The 17,571-nt window shown below is 46.4% G+C and overlaps 1 protein-coding gene across 2 annotated transcripts; it reads left to right on the forward strand.

Annotated features, from left to right (window-relative positions):
• The first annotated feature begins 460 nt into the window (after window positions 1–460).
• NANS (N-acetylneuraminate synthase) lies at window positions 461–17,528 on the forward strand. Of its 2 annotated transcripts, XM_088838001.1 has the most exons (7): window positions 666–701; window positions 1,601–1,703; window positions 4,216–4,431; window positions 11,681–11,780; window positions 12,945–13,099; window positions 15,310–15,576; window positions 17,291–17,528. In XM_088838001.1, the coding sequence occupies exons 2-7, from the start codon at window positions 1,617–1,619 to the stop codon at window positions 17,498–17,500; spliced, it is 1,035 nt and encodes a 344-aa protein (XP_088694127.1). In that variant the 5' UTR covers window positions 666–701; window positions 1,601–1,616; the 3' UTR covers window positions 17,501–17,528. The 2 variants fall into 2 exon arrangements, with proteins under 2 accessions (XP_055283093.2, XP_088694127.1); XM_055427118.2 differs by lacking the exon at window positions 1,601–1,703 and having other exon boundaries at window positions 461–701.
• Window positions 17,529–17,571: the final 43 nt, after the last annotated feature.

Genomic DNA, 17,571 nt, shown 5'->3' on the forward strand with positions numbered 1-17,571 from the left:
GCAACCACTTATCGAAAGCTTACAGGCCAAGTACTGTGATCAGGGTGATCTATACGCTATCTCACAAACCTTATGATGTAGAGTCTATAATTTTTCCAGTTCAGAGATAAAGGAAAATAAAGCTCAGAAAGTGTAAGGTATTCATGATCAAGAGAGGGGGTGGGCTCGAACCAGCTCTGTAACTCCAGAATTCATTCTTTCCATTACACCGTAGGGCGCATTTCGCCCAAGGCAGCCAGCCTTCAGCCTCCTTTGGGGAATGTTTGCTCACCGATGCACGCACCCTACGACCGTCAGAGGTTACGCTCGCGGCTGTGAGCCACACTCCAAGCTCCAGGGAAGTCTGCTGGACTTCCTCTTTCCGCCGCTCCACTCTCCTGGAGGGTGGCTCCGCCCTCTAATCTGATTGGCTGCCGGGAGCGAGGCCGTGCTTGGGGATTGGCTGCCCGGCGGCCAAGGACTGACGTGGCGGGGCCGGTGTGTGGGTCCCGCTGGGCTGCGGACCTAACCCACCAAGGAGGTGGCGGGATCCTGTCTGGTGGTGCCCCAGGGAAACGTGAGCCGCAACCATGCCGCTGGAGCTGGAACTGTGTCCTGGGCGCTGGGTGGGCGGGCAGCACCCATGTTTTATCATTGCCGAGATCGGCCAGAACCACCAGGGCGATCTGGACGTGGCCAAGCGCATGATCCGCATGGCGAAGGTGAGGGGACAGTCTAGACAACTCGGGCAATAGCCCGGGGGCGGGGGGCGGGGTAGGGAAGGGCCTGGAGGAAGAGCGGCCTGGGCAGGGGTGGGGCGGGGCTGCGCAGAGCCCGAATCATCCTCGCTCTGCCTCTCGGTGCCCTGCATCCGGCCTGGCGTCCAGCTCTCCAGGTCCAGTTCCAAATGTCTCTAATCCTGTTCTTCATCCCTTTGCCACCCTCTTGATTTGTTTGCATTACTACAGTTGCCCCCAACCGACATCTCTCGCCCCTTTCTGGTGGCAGAATGATCTTTCTGAAACACAGATTTGATGAGCCTTCAGTGGCTATGCACTGCCACTGTAGAGTCGAAACCCTTTAATAAAGTCTTCAAGACTTTAATGACCTGACCTCTTCCAGCCTATCATTTTTTAAATCTCTGACATTTTCTGCGACAGTTAATTACTTCCAGGAAGTTCCTGAAAGTTGCTGTTGTCTCTCTCATCTGCCATTCCTTGTAATTACTTCATAGAATTTTGAGAATAAAATAAAGATGTAAAGCTCTTACTACAGTACTTGGCAAATAGGACTCAATACATGTTAGCTCTTAGTGATATGATGTTAATGAATGCTCATGCTCCCTCTTCTCTTGGATGCTTTCTCCAACTCCTCCTTTCAGATTTGGGTTCCTGTAATTTTTCCAATGGCATTGCATTGTCACTGTCTGTTTAAACTCTCTCTGTTAGACTGTGAGTGCTCTGAAGGGGGGACCTGTCACATTCTTCATTGTAAACCAGCATAAGATCTGCATTGTGATTCCTTGGTTTAGAGGTAGTTCACTAAATCTTTTTTTCCTTTCACTTCCCTTCAGCCAGTGCTGTTCTGTCATTCATAATTAGGTTTTCTTTTACTCTTTCAGGACTAACTCTGCTTTTATGGCTCAGAGGTTAAAGCATCTGCCTCCAATGCGGGAGACCCGGGTTCGATCCCTGGGTCGGGAAGATCCCCTGGAGAAGGAAACGGTAACCCACTCCAGTATTCTTGCCTGGAGAATCCCATGGACGGAGAAGCCTGGTAGGCTACAGTCCACGGGGTCGCAAAGAGTCGGACACGACTGAGCGATGGAACTGAACAGAACAGAATCATAAAGATATTTTATTTTGGGACTTCACTGGCAGTTCAGTGGTTAAGACTCTGCTTCTACTGTAGGGGATGTGGATTTGATCCCTGGTTGAAAAACTAAGATCCTGGGTGCCATGTGGCCAAAAAAAAGAATACTTTTATTTTAAAATTTCATTTATTTTTTCATTGAAGTATAATTGATTTGCAATAATATTAGTTTCAGGTATACAACATAGTGATTCAATATTTTTATAGATTATACTCCTCCATTTAAAGTTATTGCAAAATAATAGTTATATTTCCTGTGCTGTACAGTATATCCCTGTTGCTCATTTATTTTATACATAGTAGATTGTACTTCTCAGTTCCACACCCTTCTTGCCCATCACTCCTTCCCTCTCCCCACTGGTATCCATTTGTTTGTTCTCTAGATCTGTGAGTCAGAAACCGAAGTGTCCATCAACAAACGAATGGATATAGTATATATGCACAATGGAATATTATTCAGCCATAAAAGAGTGAAATTCTGTCATTTACAACGATGTGAATGGACCTGGAGTGTATTATGCTTAGTGAAATAAGTCAGAGAAAAACAAATACTGTATGTTATCACTTATGGGTGAAATCTAACAAGTAATATATGCTTTTAAAGAGTAACAATTGCTAACATTTTTTAATGCTTACTGGGTCAAGTGCCTTAAATGTACCACCTAACTTTCAAATTTGATGCAAAGGGTGTGTTACACCTTGATTTATTTGGCAGTTTGCTTTTTTGCCAGTAGAGAAGCAATAAAAGTTTGAACAAAGAAACCACCAGCAGTAGGGTAAAACAGGGATAGTGATTGTGTATTCTGAACCTAAAGTTGACCATAGCATTGAACAGATACAGATATGTATCTCATTTAGGAAAGAAGCAGAGAAAATAAGGGGAGGAACTTTCTGTCCTCCCAGTACAACTGCTGTCATGTGGGATGTGGTAGAACTTTATCTGATCTCTTATCATTAGTACTTTCTGCTGTTTTACTCCACTTTACTACTTACTGTAAAGGGAAGGTTTGCCTAGATGGAGACAAGCTTTGTAACCTCTTGAGCATAAGTCCACTTCTTGAGGCAGACTAGAGAAGCAAAGGAGGAAAGCATTGCGCTATGAAGACCATGTCATGCAGCCTGCAGGAAAACCCTCTGGCCACCTCTGCCAGAGAGTCTCCACACAGTTTTGGTCAGGTCCCTCTAGGCCTTGGGATCTTAATCTCGACAATGAGGACTCTGTCGTCCAGGGTCACTTTCAGGTCTAATGTTCTTTGAACGTCTTTCTAGCATCAAGTTCTGACCGTGCCGTTTTGTGACTTTTCCAGGAGTGAAAGTGACACTCTCAGCACAGACATTTCTGGAGCCCAGGTTTCCAGCAACATGAAGACCTGTGTGTCTCTAGCAGTGTCAGTGAGCTGAGACTTGAGAGAGTTTTCCTTAATCTTTCTACTGAGTGGTTTTAAAAAAACAATTTTGAGACCTTGGAGGCTGACTGGCAATAAAATTATAGCTTTTATAGTCAGACAATCCAGCTTTTATATTATAGCTTCTGTTCAATAAAGCTGGGGCATTTCTAAATTTTTTTGCTTGCCGTTGCCCCAGAACCTCTTGTTCAAACAAGATGCCATACAGAAACCACACGTGCAAAACAGCTAACAGCCACCCCCATCAGGGGCTCCTCAGAAAGTTACAGGCCTTGGAGCTTTTCCACACGGCCATTTGTACAGATAGAGAAGCTGAGGCCGGAGATAGGGAGTGACTTATCCAGGAGAGTCAGAGTTAAGGCAGATTCTTTTCCCCCTAAATTCTGGTCCAGTGCTCATATCCTCTGCTGAGTTATACAACTTAACATCTTGACTGTTTGGTTAATTATTTTTAATATTATAATGTAAAGCAAAGTCCCCCTCGCTTTTTTATTTTTTTTAAATTTTAAGAGGGAAAAACAGAGGGGAACCCCTATCCCCAGCCTCTTCTTCTTTTGAGACTTCCTTGCTTCTGTTTCTCTTCTTTGGGAGTTCTTAAGAACTCTGTCATTCGATGTTGGCATTTGTTTGTTAAATATTTGTTTATTTACTTATTTGTTTGGCTGCATCAGATCTTAGTTGCTGAGCCTGAGTGAGAGAGTGAGCGGTCTTAGTTGTGGCATGCAGGATCTTTTAGAGGTATGTGGAATCTTTAGTTGCAGTATGTGGGATCTAGTTCCCTGACTGGGGATTGAACCCTGGCTCCCTGCATCTGGAGCATGGAGTCTTAGCCACTGGACCAGCAGGGAAGTCCCCTTGCTGTGGTTTTTAAAGATAATGGTTTAATAGTTCCCCAACATTTCTCTTCTCTCTGAGAGCCCGTGACCAAAAATTAAAGGAACCCTAATATGTGTTGCAGGAGTGTGGGGCTGATTGTGCCAAGTTCCAGAAGAGTGAGCTGGAGTATAAGTTTAATCGGAAAGCCTTGGAGAGGCCATACACCTCGAAGCATTCCTGGGGGAAGACATACGGGGAACACAAACGCCATCTGGAGTTCAGCCATGCCCAGTACAAGGAGCTGCAGAAGTATGCCGAGGAGGTTGGCATCTTCTTCACTGCTTCTGGAATGGATGAGGTGAGCCCTCTGCCATTTTAGCAGACCTAAGGGACAACATGGAGAAGGAAATGGCAACCCACTCCAGTGTTCTTGCCTGGAGAATCCCAGGGACGGGGGAGCCTGGTGGGCTTCCATCTATGGGGTCACACAGAGTCGGACACGACTGAAGTGACTTAGCAGCAGCAGGGGACAACAGGTGGCCTGGTGTCTTTGACTTCAAGCCAGTTGCAGGCCTTGCTCGCTTTACTCTGTTTTGTGTTTTCTGAGCTAGAGTTCCCCATCATGTTGACCAGGTAAATGTACAACTAAACAGGAGGCTGGGGGGATTGGAGGCCCAGTGAGATTTGGAGGAAAGAGAACTATGGTTTTCAAAACAGGCTGTCTCTGGGAATAGGGGGCAACCGCCCTGGAAAACCAGAGTCCCTCAAGCCCCTGCTAGATCCCATTGGGCCCGTTTGCTCCCAGTGGAAAGTGGCCTAGACTCAGAATCAGGAAACTGCAGTCCTAACAGGAGTCCTCCTGTTGCCGAGTGGCTGTGGGTGATCTGGGTGGGGCGACACTGCATCTTCCAGAAGGGAGTGGCTCCCAGGACAGCCATGCCCACATCCTGGAAGAGTCCAGCTGGTGCCAGGTCTCAGGTTCCATCTGCTCTGTGACCTGCCTGAAGACTCCTTTGTGGGCTCTTCTTTCAAATATAAAAAAATTTAATTATAAAAATAATGTCACAGAAAGTTTAGAAAACAGGAAGAAAAGGAGAAAAACTGACTCATAATCTCTACATGGCAGCTCTTTGTACATGTTTCCTCCTGTACTTGTTTTATATTCATATTTTATTACCTGGTTGTTATATTTGTGAACGTTTAGTTCTGGTGTTTGCTTTTTCCAGTTAGTATTATACCACAACTTTTACCCATATCCTGGTTTTCTTTCTCAGCTTTATTGAGCTATAATTGACATGTAACTCTCCATATTTTTGCTGAAAGTTATTAATGGTGGTATAGTATTTCTTTTGAGAATTTGTAATATATGTGACCATTTCTTTATGTTTGAACATGAGGTTACTTTCAGCTTTTTGTGCTTTTAAATGATGCTGAGATGATCATCTTTCTGTGTTTTGAGTCTCCTTAGGATAACAGAGGGGATGGATCAGTAGATGAAACTTAACATTTTTAAGGCTCTTGGCTTGTGATTCTTTTAGTCAGCTAGGGTATTTGAAGAGATTCTAGTTCCTTCTGTAGGCCTTTGACCTCTTGTGTTACTGTTTCAACCCTAAGCTGTGTCTGTAAATTAAGTCAAAAGAAGCATCACTCTAGTCTAGACCGTTGCTGCTGCTGCTAAGTCGCTTCAGTTGTGTCCGACTCTGTGCAACCCCATAGACGGCAGCCCACCAGGCTCTGCCGTCCCTGGGATTCTCCAGGCAAGAACACTGGAGTGGTTTGCCATTTCCTTCTCCAATGCATGAAAGTGAAAAATGAAAGTGAAGTCGCTCAGTCGTGTTGGACTCTTCGCGATCCCATGGACTGTAACCTGCCAGGCTCCTTAAAAAAGGAGGGGAAGCAGAGAACCTAGATGTCTGGGAAACTTGACAAGTCCAGGCATCAGTTCCGTAGCCCAGATTCATTCTTTAATTGACAGCATTCATAAGCATGACATTCTTCAGATCTAGTTGTTCTTCTAATAATCATAATTTCCCACATCTGAATTTGATGTTATAGTTTATGAAACATCTTCACTTACAGTAACATATTTTATCCCTGCTATGTCCCATTTTACAGATGAAGAAATGGAGGCTGCAGGGGCTAGAAAGTCTATGCAATGTTGCACAGTTGGGAAATGGGTCTTGAAGGCAGATCTGACACCTTTCCAGGGTCCCCCAGCAGCCACCCAGGTGCTGGTCCAGGCATGTACAGCTTCCCAGAGCTCAGCAGAGCCTTTGGGCTTCCCCCTGTTCTTCACCACTCTCCATGTTGGTGGCTGGAGAGTCTTGGACCCACGTTGCCCCCAGGACAAGGGGACAGATTTTTTCTCTTTTTTGGCCTCATCATGTGGCTTGCAGGATCTCATTTCCCACCAGGGACTGACCCGGGCCAAGGCAGTGACAGCACCAAATTCTAATCACTAGACTACCAGGGATATATTTTTTAATAACAGCTTTATTGACACATCATACAATTCACTCAATTAATTTTAGAACATTTTGATCACCCCAAAAGGAAGCCCTATACCCGTTAGCAGTCATTCCTCAATTCCTTCAATTCTCCCAGCCCTAGGCAACTTCTAATCTGCTGTCTCTCTCTATAGATTTGCCTTTTCTGGACATTGTATATAAAAAGAATCAGACAGTATGTGGTCCTTTGGGTATATATATATATATATATATATTTATGGTAACTCAGTGTTTAACTTTTTTGAGGAACTGCCAGACTTTTTGAAAGTGGCTGCACCATTTTACTTTCCACCCGCAATGTGTGAGGTTTTTGCCTCTCAATCCTGGTAAGTCCAGGTGGAAGTTATTTACCTTCTTTGTGCTTCCGTGTCTTCAGCTGAACTCATCTCGCAGGGCTGTCGTGGGGATTAAGTGTGATCACCCACAGAAGGCGCAGCACACAGCCAGTGCTCAGCGACATTAGTTACAGTTGAGGAAGCAGCCCCGGCTGAGGGTCAGGAAATCCAGGTCCTTGCCCTGCTCTGCTGAGTTCATCTCCATGTGAGCTTTTCGAGTCGCTTCCCCACTCTGGGTCCTCCATTTCCTTTCACATGTGAAGAGGCTGCCATCCAAAGGCTCTCCCTGCTCTTTTGTCCCAAATCAGCATAGAATCTGGCAGGGTCACTAAGGTGACTTGGACCTGGAATGAGGACTTTCCTGTTCAGGCTGTTTCCAGACACCTGAGCTCCCGGATATGTGCTCTGAAGGGAATGCCTGGCCTCTGCTTGCAGCTGGGCAGCCGCAGCTCAGGAAGTCACTTCTTTAGGTCTTTTGCTGCCAGGTGGCTTTGAGGTTAAGAGTCAGGAGCAGACAGGGGAAGGAGAGGAGTCTGGGTGTCGGTGGCTGGGGCTGCCTCTTGGTTTCCCAGGAAGCAGTGTGGTGTGTAAATTTGAGCTCTGCAGCCACACTCTGAGTTCAGGTGCTGACACTGACACTTGCTCTGTGAGCTTGGGCTGGTCACATCACCTCTTTGAGCCACAGGTGTCCATCTGTGAAAATGAGGTAGTCAAGATGCCCACCCCACAGCTGCAGTGAGGACTTGGTGAGATGAACCTGGGGGCTTGCAGGATTTGTACCCACTGACTGACAGCTGTTCTGTTGCTTAGAATCCTTTTCTCTGCTTCACACTTAACGGGGCAGGGAGTCTTCTCTGTCTTAGGAATGCCGTTTGCTCCCCGCTGGTGTCCTGACAGACCAAGGCACAGGCAGCGAGGAGAAATATATTCTTTTTTTTTTAGATTTATTTATTTTTGCTGTGCTGGGTCTTTGTTGATGTGCACGGGCTTTCTCTAGTTGCGGAAAGCAGGGGCTACTCTTCCTTGCTGTGCAAGGGCTTCCCATTGCAGCATTCTTAAGAGCCTTTGCAAGAGTGCCATTTGCTTTGCCCGCCAGGTCCCTTTTTGCTGAACCAGCAAGTCCTGTCTACCCAGCTATTTGCGGTGGGTTGGTCCCTTGTTCCGTGTTTGTCTAGCAAGTAGCTCTGAGAATTTACCCAGCCTGACTTCCTCATGGACAGTAGGCCTGTACTGAGTGCCAGGTTTCTCCACTCTGAGTGCTGTCCTAGGGCATTCTTTGTGTGCTGAGGAAAGGTTATGGCATGGTGGAACTTTATGAAGACCAAGAAAATACCAGGGCACCTGGTCAGAAGCTGCCCAGAGGCCTGTGGAACTCGACTGAAATGAGCAGAGTGCCTTTGGACGAAATGGAGAGTTTTGTTGAGAAAGCAAATGGGAGCCATGACGTAGAGGTGGCCCTTGGAGGACCCATTCCAGCAGAGCCACCCTTCCCTCCTCGTGCCTGCCTCCACAGTGCCTGCCCTCGTTCCTCCAACACCGCTGCTCCAGGGCACCCCCTGCCTGTGTTGTGGTGTACTCTGACTGGGCTAAGGGCAGGCCAGGCCTTTTTGGCTCCAGGCTTCCCCCCACCCGCCTCCTTTCCTCAGCCTGGGCAAGCCCTCCGGCACCTGTTCTCCCAGCTCATTGTCATAGATCCGGAAATCAAGGGGAGTGGAAGCAACTTTAGAAAAACCCCATCTCCACTGTTGTCTTTTCTGTTACCCCTTAGATCAGCAGGCTCCCAAATTTCTCATGGGATACATTGTGGAAAGGGGGTTCCTCACTAATTCATTAGTTTAGAGTCAAAGTCCCCTCCCCAAATAAACAAGGGTTCTGTGCTGAATATGTGTGGGAAACACTAGGAGTAAAATAGCTAGAGGAGTGTATTCACTAGGACCCTCCAAGGTGAGGTCTTCCAATGCAGTGTTTCACCCAAACCAGTTTGCTGGTAGGATCCTTTGCTCTGTGTTTAACCCAGTTGGATGCCTAGCGAGGGTCATACTCAATTGAGTTCCTTTCAGACAGGTTCAGAAAGCCTTTGTGATGTGGGGCAGAGGAGAGAAGTTATGAGGCTACCTGGCTGCATTATATCGATATCCCGTAGATGGAAGGGGGACTGAAAGCAGCATAGACAGAGGAAGCCAGGAAGTCCACAGAGAAAGGCAGCCACTGGCGCTGACCCAGCCTGATGGGACCTGGGCCCAATAATACTGCCTCAGGATGAAGGCTAGCATCTTCCAGATAACTACTGAAACTGGCACCCTTTGCAGAAGAGATTAATCCAAAATGGCAGTTTTCTAAGTGGCCACTAGGTGGGGCTGGCTCCCTAGGAAGGCTGTAAGAAACCAGCTGCCCCTTTCTCTGCCAACAGGAATTTACCTCTTTGCATGCTTGAAAATTGTAGAGCTCCATGCATATTTTCCTGGAGAAGGAAATGGCAATCCACTCCAGTATTTTTGCCTGGAAAATCCCATGGACAGAGGAGCCTGGCAGGCTACAGTCCATGGGGTTACAAAGAGACACGACTGAGTGACTTCACTTTATTCAGATTTTACAATCAGCATAGGTAAGCTTTTGCAAAGCATTTTTCCTACATTTGGCCCCTCCTTGCCCCTACATGCCCTGCGCCTCTCCTGATTGGGCTCATCCATCTCTTTATGTCCCTGGGGACTCTGATCATGAGCCATGCTCTCACAAAGTGGAGCATTAGAGACGAAATTTTGCATAGGATTTTCCCTCTTAAAATGGAAAACACTCTCTTCATCTGCCAGATAGAGTGGGGAGGGTGGGACACTAGACTTTATTCAATAAATATGTTTAAAACAAATGCTTTTCAGTTTCATCTTAGGGCTGGTTAATAGTATGAGAGGCACATACACGGGAGAGAATGACATAGAAAACTGTGGAAGGGAAGAGAGAGACAAGGAAGACATAAAGCAGAGGGGAGGAGAAGGAGGCAGCGGCTTAGCACCTTGGAGGTGAGTGGTGCTTTGGCCATCCTGAAAGGTGTCTCCTTGACTGAGGAGAGTGCCATCTGCCTTTGGCTTGTTCACTGGCTGGTTAGTCACTGTATGTCCCTCCAGCAGCTCTGCTGCTGCTGCTAAGTCACTTCAGTCGTGTCCGACTCTGTGTGACCCCATAGACGGAAGCCCACCAGGCTCCCCCGTCCCTGGGATTCTCCAGGCAAGAACACTGGAGTGGGTTGCCATTTCCTTCTCCAATGTGTGAAAGTGAAAAGTGAAAGTGAAGTTGCTCAGTCGTGTCCGACCCTCAGCGACCCCAAGGACTGCAGCCTACCAGGCTCCTCCATCCAGGGAATTTTCTAGGCAAGAGTACTGGAGTGGCTTGCCATTGCCTTCTCCTCTAACCCCTACTTATTAGAGGAAAATGATTCTCTGAGTGAGGCCAGTGATTAGAGCAGCTCATATCTGTTGGGAAGATGGAAGAAAGCTCAGGCAGTACTGGTTTGATTCAAAGAACCTGCTGGCAAGAACTTCCCTGGTGGTCCAGTGGTTAAGACTCATCACTTCCAATGTAGGGAGCACCAGTTTGATTCAATCCCTTGCTTGGGAACTAAGATCCCAAGTGCTGCATGGTAAGGCCAAAAAAAGAAAAGAAGTAAAAAAATAAAGAACCGGCTTGCAGAATGACCTCATACTGTTCCTTACCACCCCCGAACCCTTTGGATTTCCATGCCAGTAACCTTGCTCCTTGCTAATCTAAGTATGTTTCACAGAGCAGTAACAGTGGTATTACTGAGGCGCTTACAAGAAATGCAGATTCTCAGGCCCCACTCTAGATCAGCAGAATCAGAACTTGCATTTCATTCGTCCAAGATCCAGGGCAGGTTCGTGTGCCTGTACTGAAGTGTGAGAAGCACTGTCCTAGCTAACTTCCAAACTTACTTCTGAGACTTGGCCAGCATTTTAAGATAGATGGAACTTAGATACTGGGAAATATTCCAAGGCATTGACTCTCCCTATTTCTGATTTTCAACTTCAATTAAAAAAAAAAAATAGTAATGAAAAGTAATTTGGGAAGTTTTGGTAATTGTACAGCAAATTGATATTTTACTCTTAAAACTTGTGGTCCACTAATTCCTTCAGCAGGCATTTGCTGACATTTGCCAACTTCCTGAGGGTTATTGATGAATCCCAGATAAGGATGGTGAAGTGCCCTAGAGGGGTAGCCTCAAACAGATTGGTTTTTCTCTCTTGGCAGCATAATTTGAGGTCTGAAAGGGCTTGGGTTTGATGGGCCCTGCCAGCTGTGGATCAGTGTGTCAGGGCTGGGCCATGAAACACTTCATTTCTTCTACTTTTGGCAAGGATTGAAATGGCCCTTTTCCTGGCTGTTTGGTCCTGAGGCAAGGATAAGGCCTTTGAGGGACACGCACTTTCTCAGTGCCTACTTGTCTGAGTCAAGATTAGGTCATGACCCTTTCTTGTTTGTTCACCGGGCCCCAGGCCCCTGGGGAAGGAAGGTCTGGCCAGGGGTCTGATTCTTTTCCAGATTCTCATAGTGTGCGCCAGGGCGCAGTGTTTGTTGGACAAATGGATGGGTGGATATGAGTGAAGGAATGAAATGACTGATAATGAATCTGTGTCTGCTTTCAAGTTGCTGGGCAAGAGAAGGGGTGTTTCTGTTTGTAGGTGGCTCCTCACCTGTCTTGAGGATGGTGATTTTGAACCGTGGTGAATGTGAGCTCCCCCTTTGATTTTTGTAGATGGCAGTTGAGTTTCTGCATGAACTGAATGTTCCCTTTTTCAAAGTTGGATCTGGGGACACCAACAATTTCCCGTATCTGGAAAAGACAGCCAAAAAAGGTGAGTGTTTAATTTTCGTCATACAATCTGAGTCAGACTTTTTGTGTTTTTACACCATTGGTAATAACCCACTAAAGGAGTCTCCTGAAGACAGATCTTCCAATCAGCATATACTCCCACTTTTTCATGTGCTGACTTGAAAGAAATTAAAGATATACAGTTTTTATAAGAATTTTTAAAAATTTCTGTTTTTGATGTGGACCATTTTTTAAGTCTTTATTGAATTTGTTGCAGTATTGTTTCTTTTTTATGTTTCAGTTTTTGGGCCATGAAGCATGTGGGATCTTACCTCCGTGACCAGGGATTGAACCCATACCCCCTGCATAGTGAAAGTGGTCACTCAGTTGTGTCCGACTCTTTGTGATCCCATGGACTGTAGTCTACCAGGCTTCTCTGTCCATGGGATTTTCCAGGCAAGAGTACTGGAGTGGGTTGCCATTTCCTTCTCCAGGGGATCTTCCTGACCCAGGGATCGAACCCAGGTCTCCTGCATTGCAGGCAGACGTTTTACCCTCTGAGCCACAGTGAAATCTTAAGCCCTGGACCACTAGGGAAGTCCTCATAAGAATTTTTAAATGAAAATTATTTCTAATTTCTAATAAAATATTTATATAAAATGAAGGATATGACAGTATAAATGAAACTCCTTAGAGGCAGCGCTGACTTTGAGAAGTGCTCTTGAGGTATATTAGAACATCCAGCCTCTGCTTGGATGAGAGCTTGCACAGTGGTTCGACAACATGAGTGATCACATACGGTCCTCATGTCAGTACTGGGACTGAAGCAGGTCATGTGATGATGATGCTTTCTACTTACTTTATGGCCAAGAATCTGCGACCACACAGGTAGGACTTGGCAGCTCAGGGCCTCACCCTCTTGAATCTGGGGCATGCTCACCTACCTCTTAATACAATGAGATGCTCGTCTTTCTCTAAAGAGTGTCAGATTCCTCTTCATTTGGTTCCCTTTGCTGCACAATAATGTCGTGGGGTAAAGGGAGTCTATGTTTCCTGTGGTTGAGGACAGAAACCCACCAACCTCACCTGTGTTCCCCTACTGTGTGTGAGTTGTTTGAACGATGAGACCAACATCAGGGGTGTGCTTAAGGGGGAGTCAGAACCCCTGAAAATAAAGTGATGATGGTACTGGTGTTGGGTCCTTCAGGCCGCCCAATGGTGATCTCTAGTGGGATGCAGTCCATGGATACCATGAAGCAAGTCTATCAGATTGTGAAGCCCCTCAACCCCAACTTCTGCTTCCTCCAGTGCACCAGTGCCTACCCGCTCCAGCCTGAGGACGTCAACCTGCGTATCATCTCGGTGAGCACAAGGGAGGGCCCTTGCCTGACTGGGTCATTGGCTGTGGGAAAGATGCAGCCAAAATTTTAACCAGTCTTGACATGCTTTGTAATTGGGACATCCTTCCCGTGTTCTGGCCTGGAGAATTCCATGGACTGTATAGTCCATGGGGTTGCAAAGAGTCGGATGTGACTGAGCGACTTACACTTGATAGTCTTACTGTTTCAGAATCAAATTAGAACCAACTATGGAGTTAAGCAGTCAGATACATTCTAAAGATTATAAATTAAATTTTTCTTAACACCAATCTTAATTTCTCTCATTATAAAATTTAAGGTGGAATCTTTCAGGGTTTTTTTTAAATTTTTTTGTCGTTTTAAGGTGGAGTCTTTGTAATTATCTATATACGTTTTCTTTACCTGTGTGTATTGACCATTAGGGGTCCCTTTTCTGTGAATTGTTGGCTTTAATCTTTTCTTAATGAGTTGTGGATTTGTTTTTGTAAAATGTACATAAAATTTGCCATCTTAACCATTTTTTGGTGTCTAGTTCAGTGGCACTAAGTATGTTCACACTGTTGTGCTACCATTGCTATGTCCATCTCAAGAACTTTTTCTCATCTCAGAGTCACATCATATTCTATGCTCATTAACACTAACTGCCATCCCCGCACCCTGCCAGCCCCTAGCAGCTGTCATTTTATTTTCTGTCTCTATGAACATGACTATTCTAGGTTCCTCAAATAAATGGAATCATACAGTATTTGCCTGTGTCCATCTGCTTTCACTTAGCATAATGTCTTCAAGGCTCATCCATATTGTAGCATGTATTGGCATCTCATTACTTTTTAAGGCTGAATAATATTTCATTGTATGTGTATACCACTTATGGTTTATCCGTTCATCTGTTGATGGACATCTGGGATGGTTCCACCTTTTGGCTATTGTGAATAATGCGGATATGAATGTTGGTGTGCAAATATTCTTTTTTCTTCATATTGAATTGTAGGAGACCTTCCTGAAACTTCTGTTTTTTCCTGTTCTGTTATTTACCAGCTCTCTGATTCTTTCAGTACAGTATTTGACATTCTGAGGTTTTCTCCCCCTGATTATGTAAGCTCTTATACATTTTTCTAGAGTCTTTCATATTTAACTTTTAAAAAAGTAATCTGTTTTTGAAATGACACGGCTGTCCTTTTAACTAAAGTTTTAGTCCCTCCCAGTTTTGTAGTCTTTTCTCCATTCTTAGCTCATCTCTAAATCATATTATTTTAAAAATTAAAACATGATTTAAGAAAAAAAACTCAGCCCTGACGTATATAGAAAGTGAACATCCTCTATAATCCCATCCCACAGAGATTACCATAACTGACAATTTAGTGTGTATGATGCCAAATATTTTCCTCAGTTTTCTTCCTCTGTGAAGTGTGGTTCTGTTTCCCTTCCTCCGTGCCCCCCTCACCTCCCTGGCGTGGACATCCTTTATCCTGAGAGCAGGGCATGATCAGAATTAAACTGCCAGCCTGCCCCCTACCCCTACCAGCCCAGCCCACCCCATCATGGCAGGGTGAGTACTCTGACCTACAACCTGCACTTCCTTGTCCATCACACACCCTTAAGCCTGGTTTCTGAGGCCTTTGCCACTCAGCCATCCTAATCTTTTATTAACTCCCATCTGGGTCTTTCTGCTGTACTTAAGCTTTCTGGTCACCCTCCCTGACAAGGCTCACTCGACTTAGCATGTCTTTTGTTGCATCCAGTGAATTATAGATAACCAATTAATTAATTATTTAACATTTCTACCGAAGGATTGAGATTGGGCTGTTTGTATTATTGATGGTGATCTTTGGGCATCTAGCACGTTTGCTTTCAGCAGCTCAGTCTAATTAAATGGGACAGGTGCTTTCTGAGTGAGTTTAGGCATTTGGTTATAGTTCTGGAGTCATTCCTGGTGGTTTGTGCAGTGTGACACATTCTTCAGATGTGTTCCTGATAAGAGCAGCCATTAGTTTTGAGCCTTCACAGTGTGCTGAGTGCCCTCCATGCGCTCACAGCAGCTCCCACCAGCTACCGTCATCCCCAGAAGGAGAGGCTCCGAGAGCCTCAGAGACTTCCTGGAGCTTCACAGATGGTGAGTGGCTGAATGGGGCCTCAGATCCATCAGCCTGACTCTGGATTGTATGTGGAAAGCAATACACTATTTAACTTTCTTTTCCTTTTTCTACTTTAAAGGAATACCAGAAGCTCTTTCCTGACATCCCCATAGGGTATTCTGGGCATGAAACTGGCATAGCGATATCTGTGGCTGCAGTGGCTCTGGGGGCCAAGGTCTTGGAGCGTCACATAACTTTGGACAAGACCTGGAAGGGGAGTGACCACTCGGCCTCGCTGGAGCCTGGAGAGCTGGCCGAGCTTGTGCGATCCGTGCGCCTCGTGGAGAGGGCACTGGGCTCCCCGACCAAGCAGCTGCTGCCCTGTGAGATGGCCTGCAACGAGAAGGTGGGTTCTCCTGGCCTGCCGGGTGCCAGTGTTGAGAGGAGCTATGTGGGCTTACCTGAGAGGTAGTGGGAACCAGCCCTACCTGAGCCCAGAACGGTGGGGTGATACAGGGATGTTGCTGTGAGCCCCTGAGGTTTTTGGAGTTCATGTTAGCAGCAGGAGGAACTTATTGAAGGAACTTTAGCTGTTCCTCTGGTTCCCTGGCATCATATTATGGTTTTCCATTAAGTCTCTGAAGCCTGTGGCCCCAGCGCTCAAGACCCCGGTGGTGTCTGGGGCCTCATGAGGCATGTGGAGAGGTCGAGTCTGGGGTCCCATGTTGTAGGTAATCCTAGAGGCATGTTCAGGGGGAGGAGTTCCATGAGGCAGGGGGAAGAGGGCTGTGATCCCTAAGCACGGGGAGACACTGGAAGTATGGGGCAAGGGTTCTCACGGGCTTGCTGGGGGATGGTGCATACATTCCCTTGGGAGCCCTTCGAGCTAGCGGTGCAGCATTAACCTTCAGACAGAGTGGACGTGGGGAGGCCAGCACACTCTGCCTGGCGCAGGGGCCATCGGGCCTTCCTGGAAGCCATGGCCTACACCTGGCTCAGCCTCTGAGTCAGGGCTGCCAGGGGAGCAGGCACTCCTCTGATGCTGCAGGCTGTTTGGGCTGAAGCCAAGATCCCACACTAGGCCTACTCCAGGAGGGCTGTCTTTTATTCCAGCGGGGCCTACTTGCTGCTCTCAAAGATGTATATACACCGGAAAATTAAAACAACAGTAAAAAGAAACTAACTGCCTTATAGAAGAAGAGAGGAGAAAGCTGGCTCAGAAACTGGAATGAGTTTCAGCAGCTGAGCACTGAATTTGGTTCTGAGCATCTTGGCTCCATGGGTAGACAGTGAGACACCACAAGACGCAATATCTGATAATCAGCTGCTAACAGACCTTTTGTCCTGACATAAATTCCAGAATGGGTTCCTTGGCCCTCACCTGGAAGATGCAGGGTCATACTAGATCCTTTGTGGAACAGCATTTATAGACCAGACCTTGAGAAACGCTGGTTCTGAGCTTCAGGTCTCCTTCATTCCCCTCGTCGCCCAGCCTGTCTGCCCCTTCCTAAGAGGCTCCGTTCCATGCTTGTCTTGTGAGCCCTCCGTATTCCTGTTGTACTGAACGAGGAGGCTGTAAAGTTTGTATCCATCAAGCTGCAGGCCAGGGGCCAGGAATCCCAAGTTCTCTCTCCTCTTGGATCCTTGCAACCTTGGCCAGCTTACCCGCCCTCCGTAGACCTCTGTTTCCATGTGTTTAAAATGTGATACTGAACTGAATGATGACAAAAGTAATCACCATTTTTATTTACCAAGTCTTTGTCCCAGGCAGATTAAGGGCATTATCATCACTAATCCTTATGACAGGATAGAGGCACTGTTATTTCCCATTTTACAGAGACTCTCAGCCACGCCTTGTCCCCAGCTACCTGGGATTTGGGTCTTGCTCTCCTTGGCTACATAACCTGAGTCCTTTATTGTAAAGGCCACCCCTCTGAGTCCACCCCACACTGACCAAGACCCTGCTGTGTGTGAGCTGTTGTTCTAGGCACCGAAGGGGAAAACAGATTCCCTGCTTTCCAGGTACCTTGTGTGAGAAAACTGATCAGGGATCCTGGGGATAAAACAACGTGCGCTAGCTATTTGTGTGGCTGGCACTGAATCTTAAATTTTATCCACAGCTGGGCAAGTCTGTGGTGGCCAAAGTGAAAATTCCAGAAGGCAGCATTCTGACACTGGACATGCTCACTGTGAAGGTGGGTGAGCCCAAAGGTTACCCTCCTGAAGACATCTTTAGCCTGGTGGGCAAGAAGGTCCTGGTCACTGTGGAAGAGGATGACACCATCATGGAAGAACTGGTAGAGAATCATGGGAAAAAAGTCAGATCTTAAAATAAAGTGCCAGTCTCTGAATTCTGAATTGCCTTGCTGATACCATCAGGTGCATTTGGGTGAGGTGGGGC

Source organism: Moschus berezovskii, chromosome 7 (genome assembly GCF_049115385.1).
Source record: "Moschus berezovskii isolate FMDL1 chromosome 7, NW_MosBer_1.0, whole genome shotgun sequence".
Classification (NCBI taxonomy): domain Eukaryota; kingdom Metazoa; phylum Chordata; class Mammalia; order Artiodactyla; family Moschidae; genus Moschus; species Moschus berezovskii.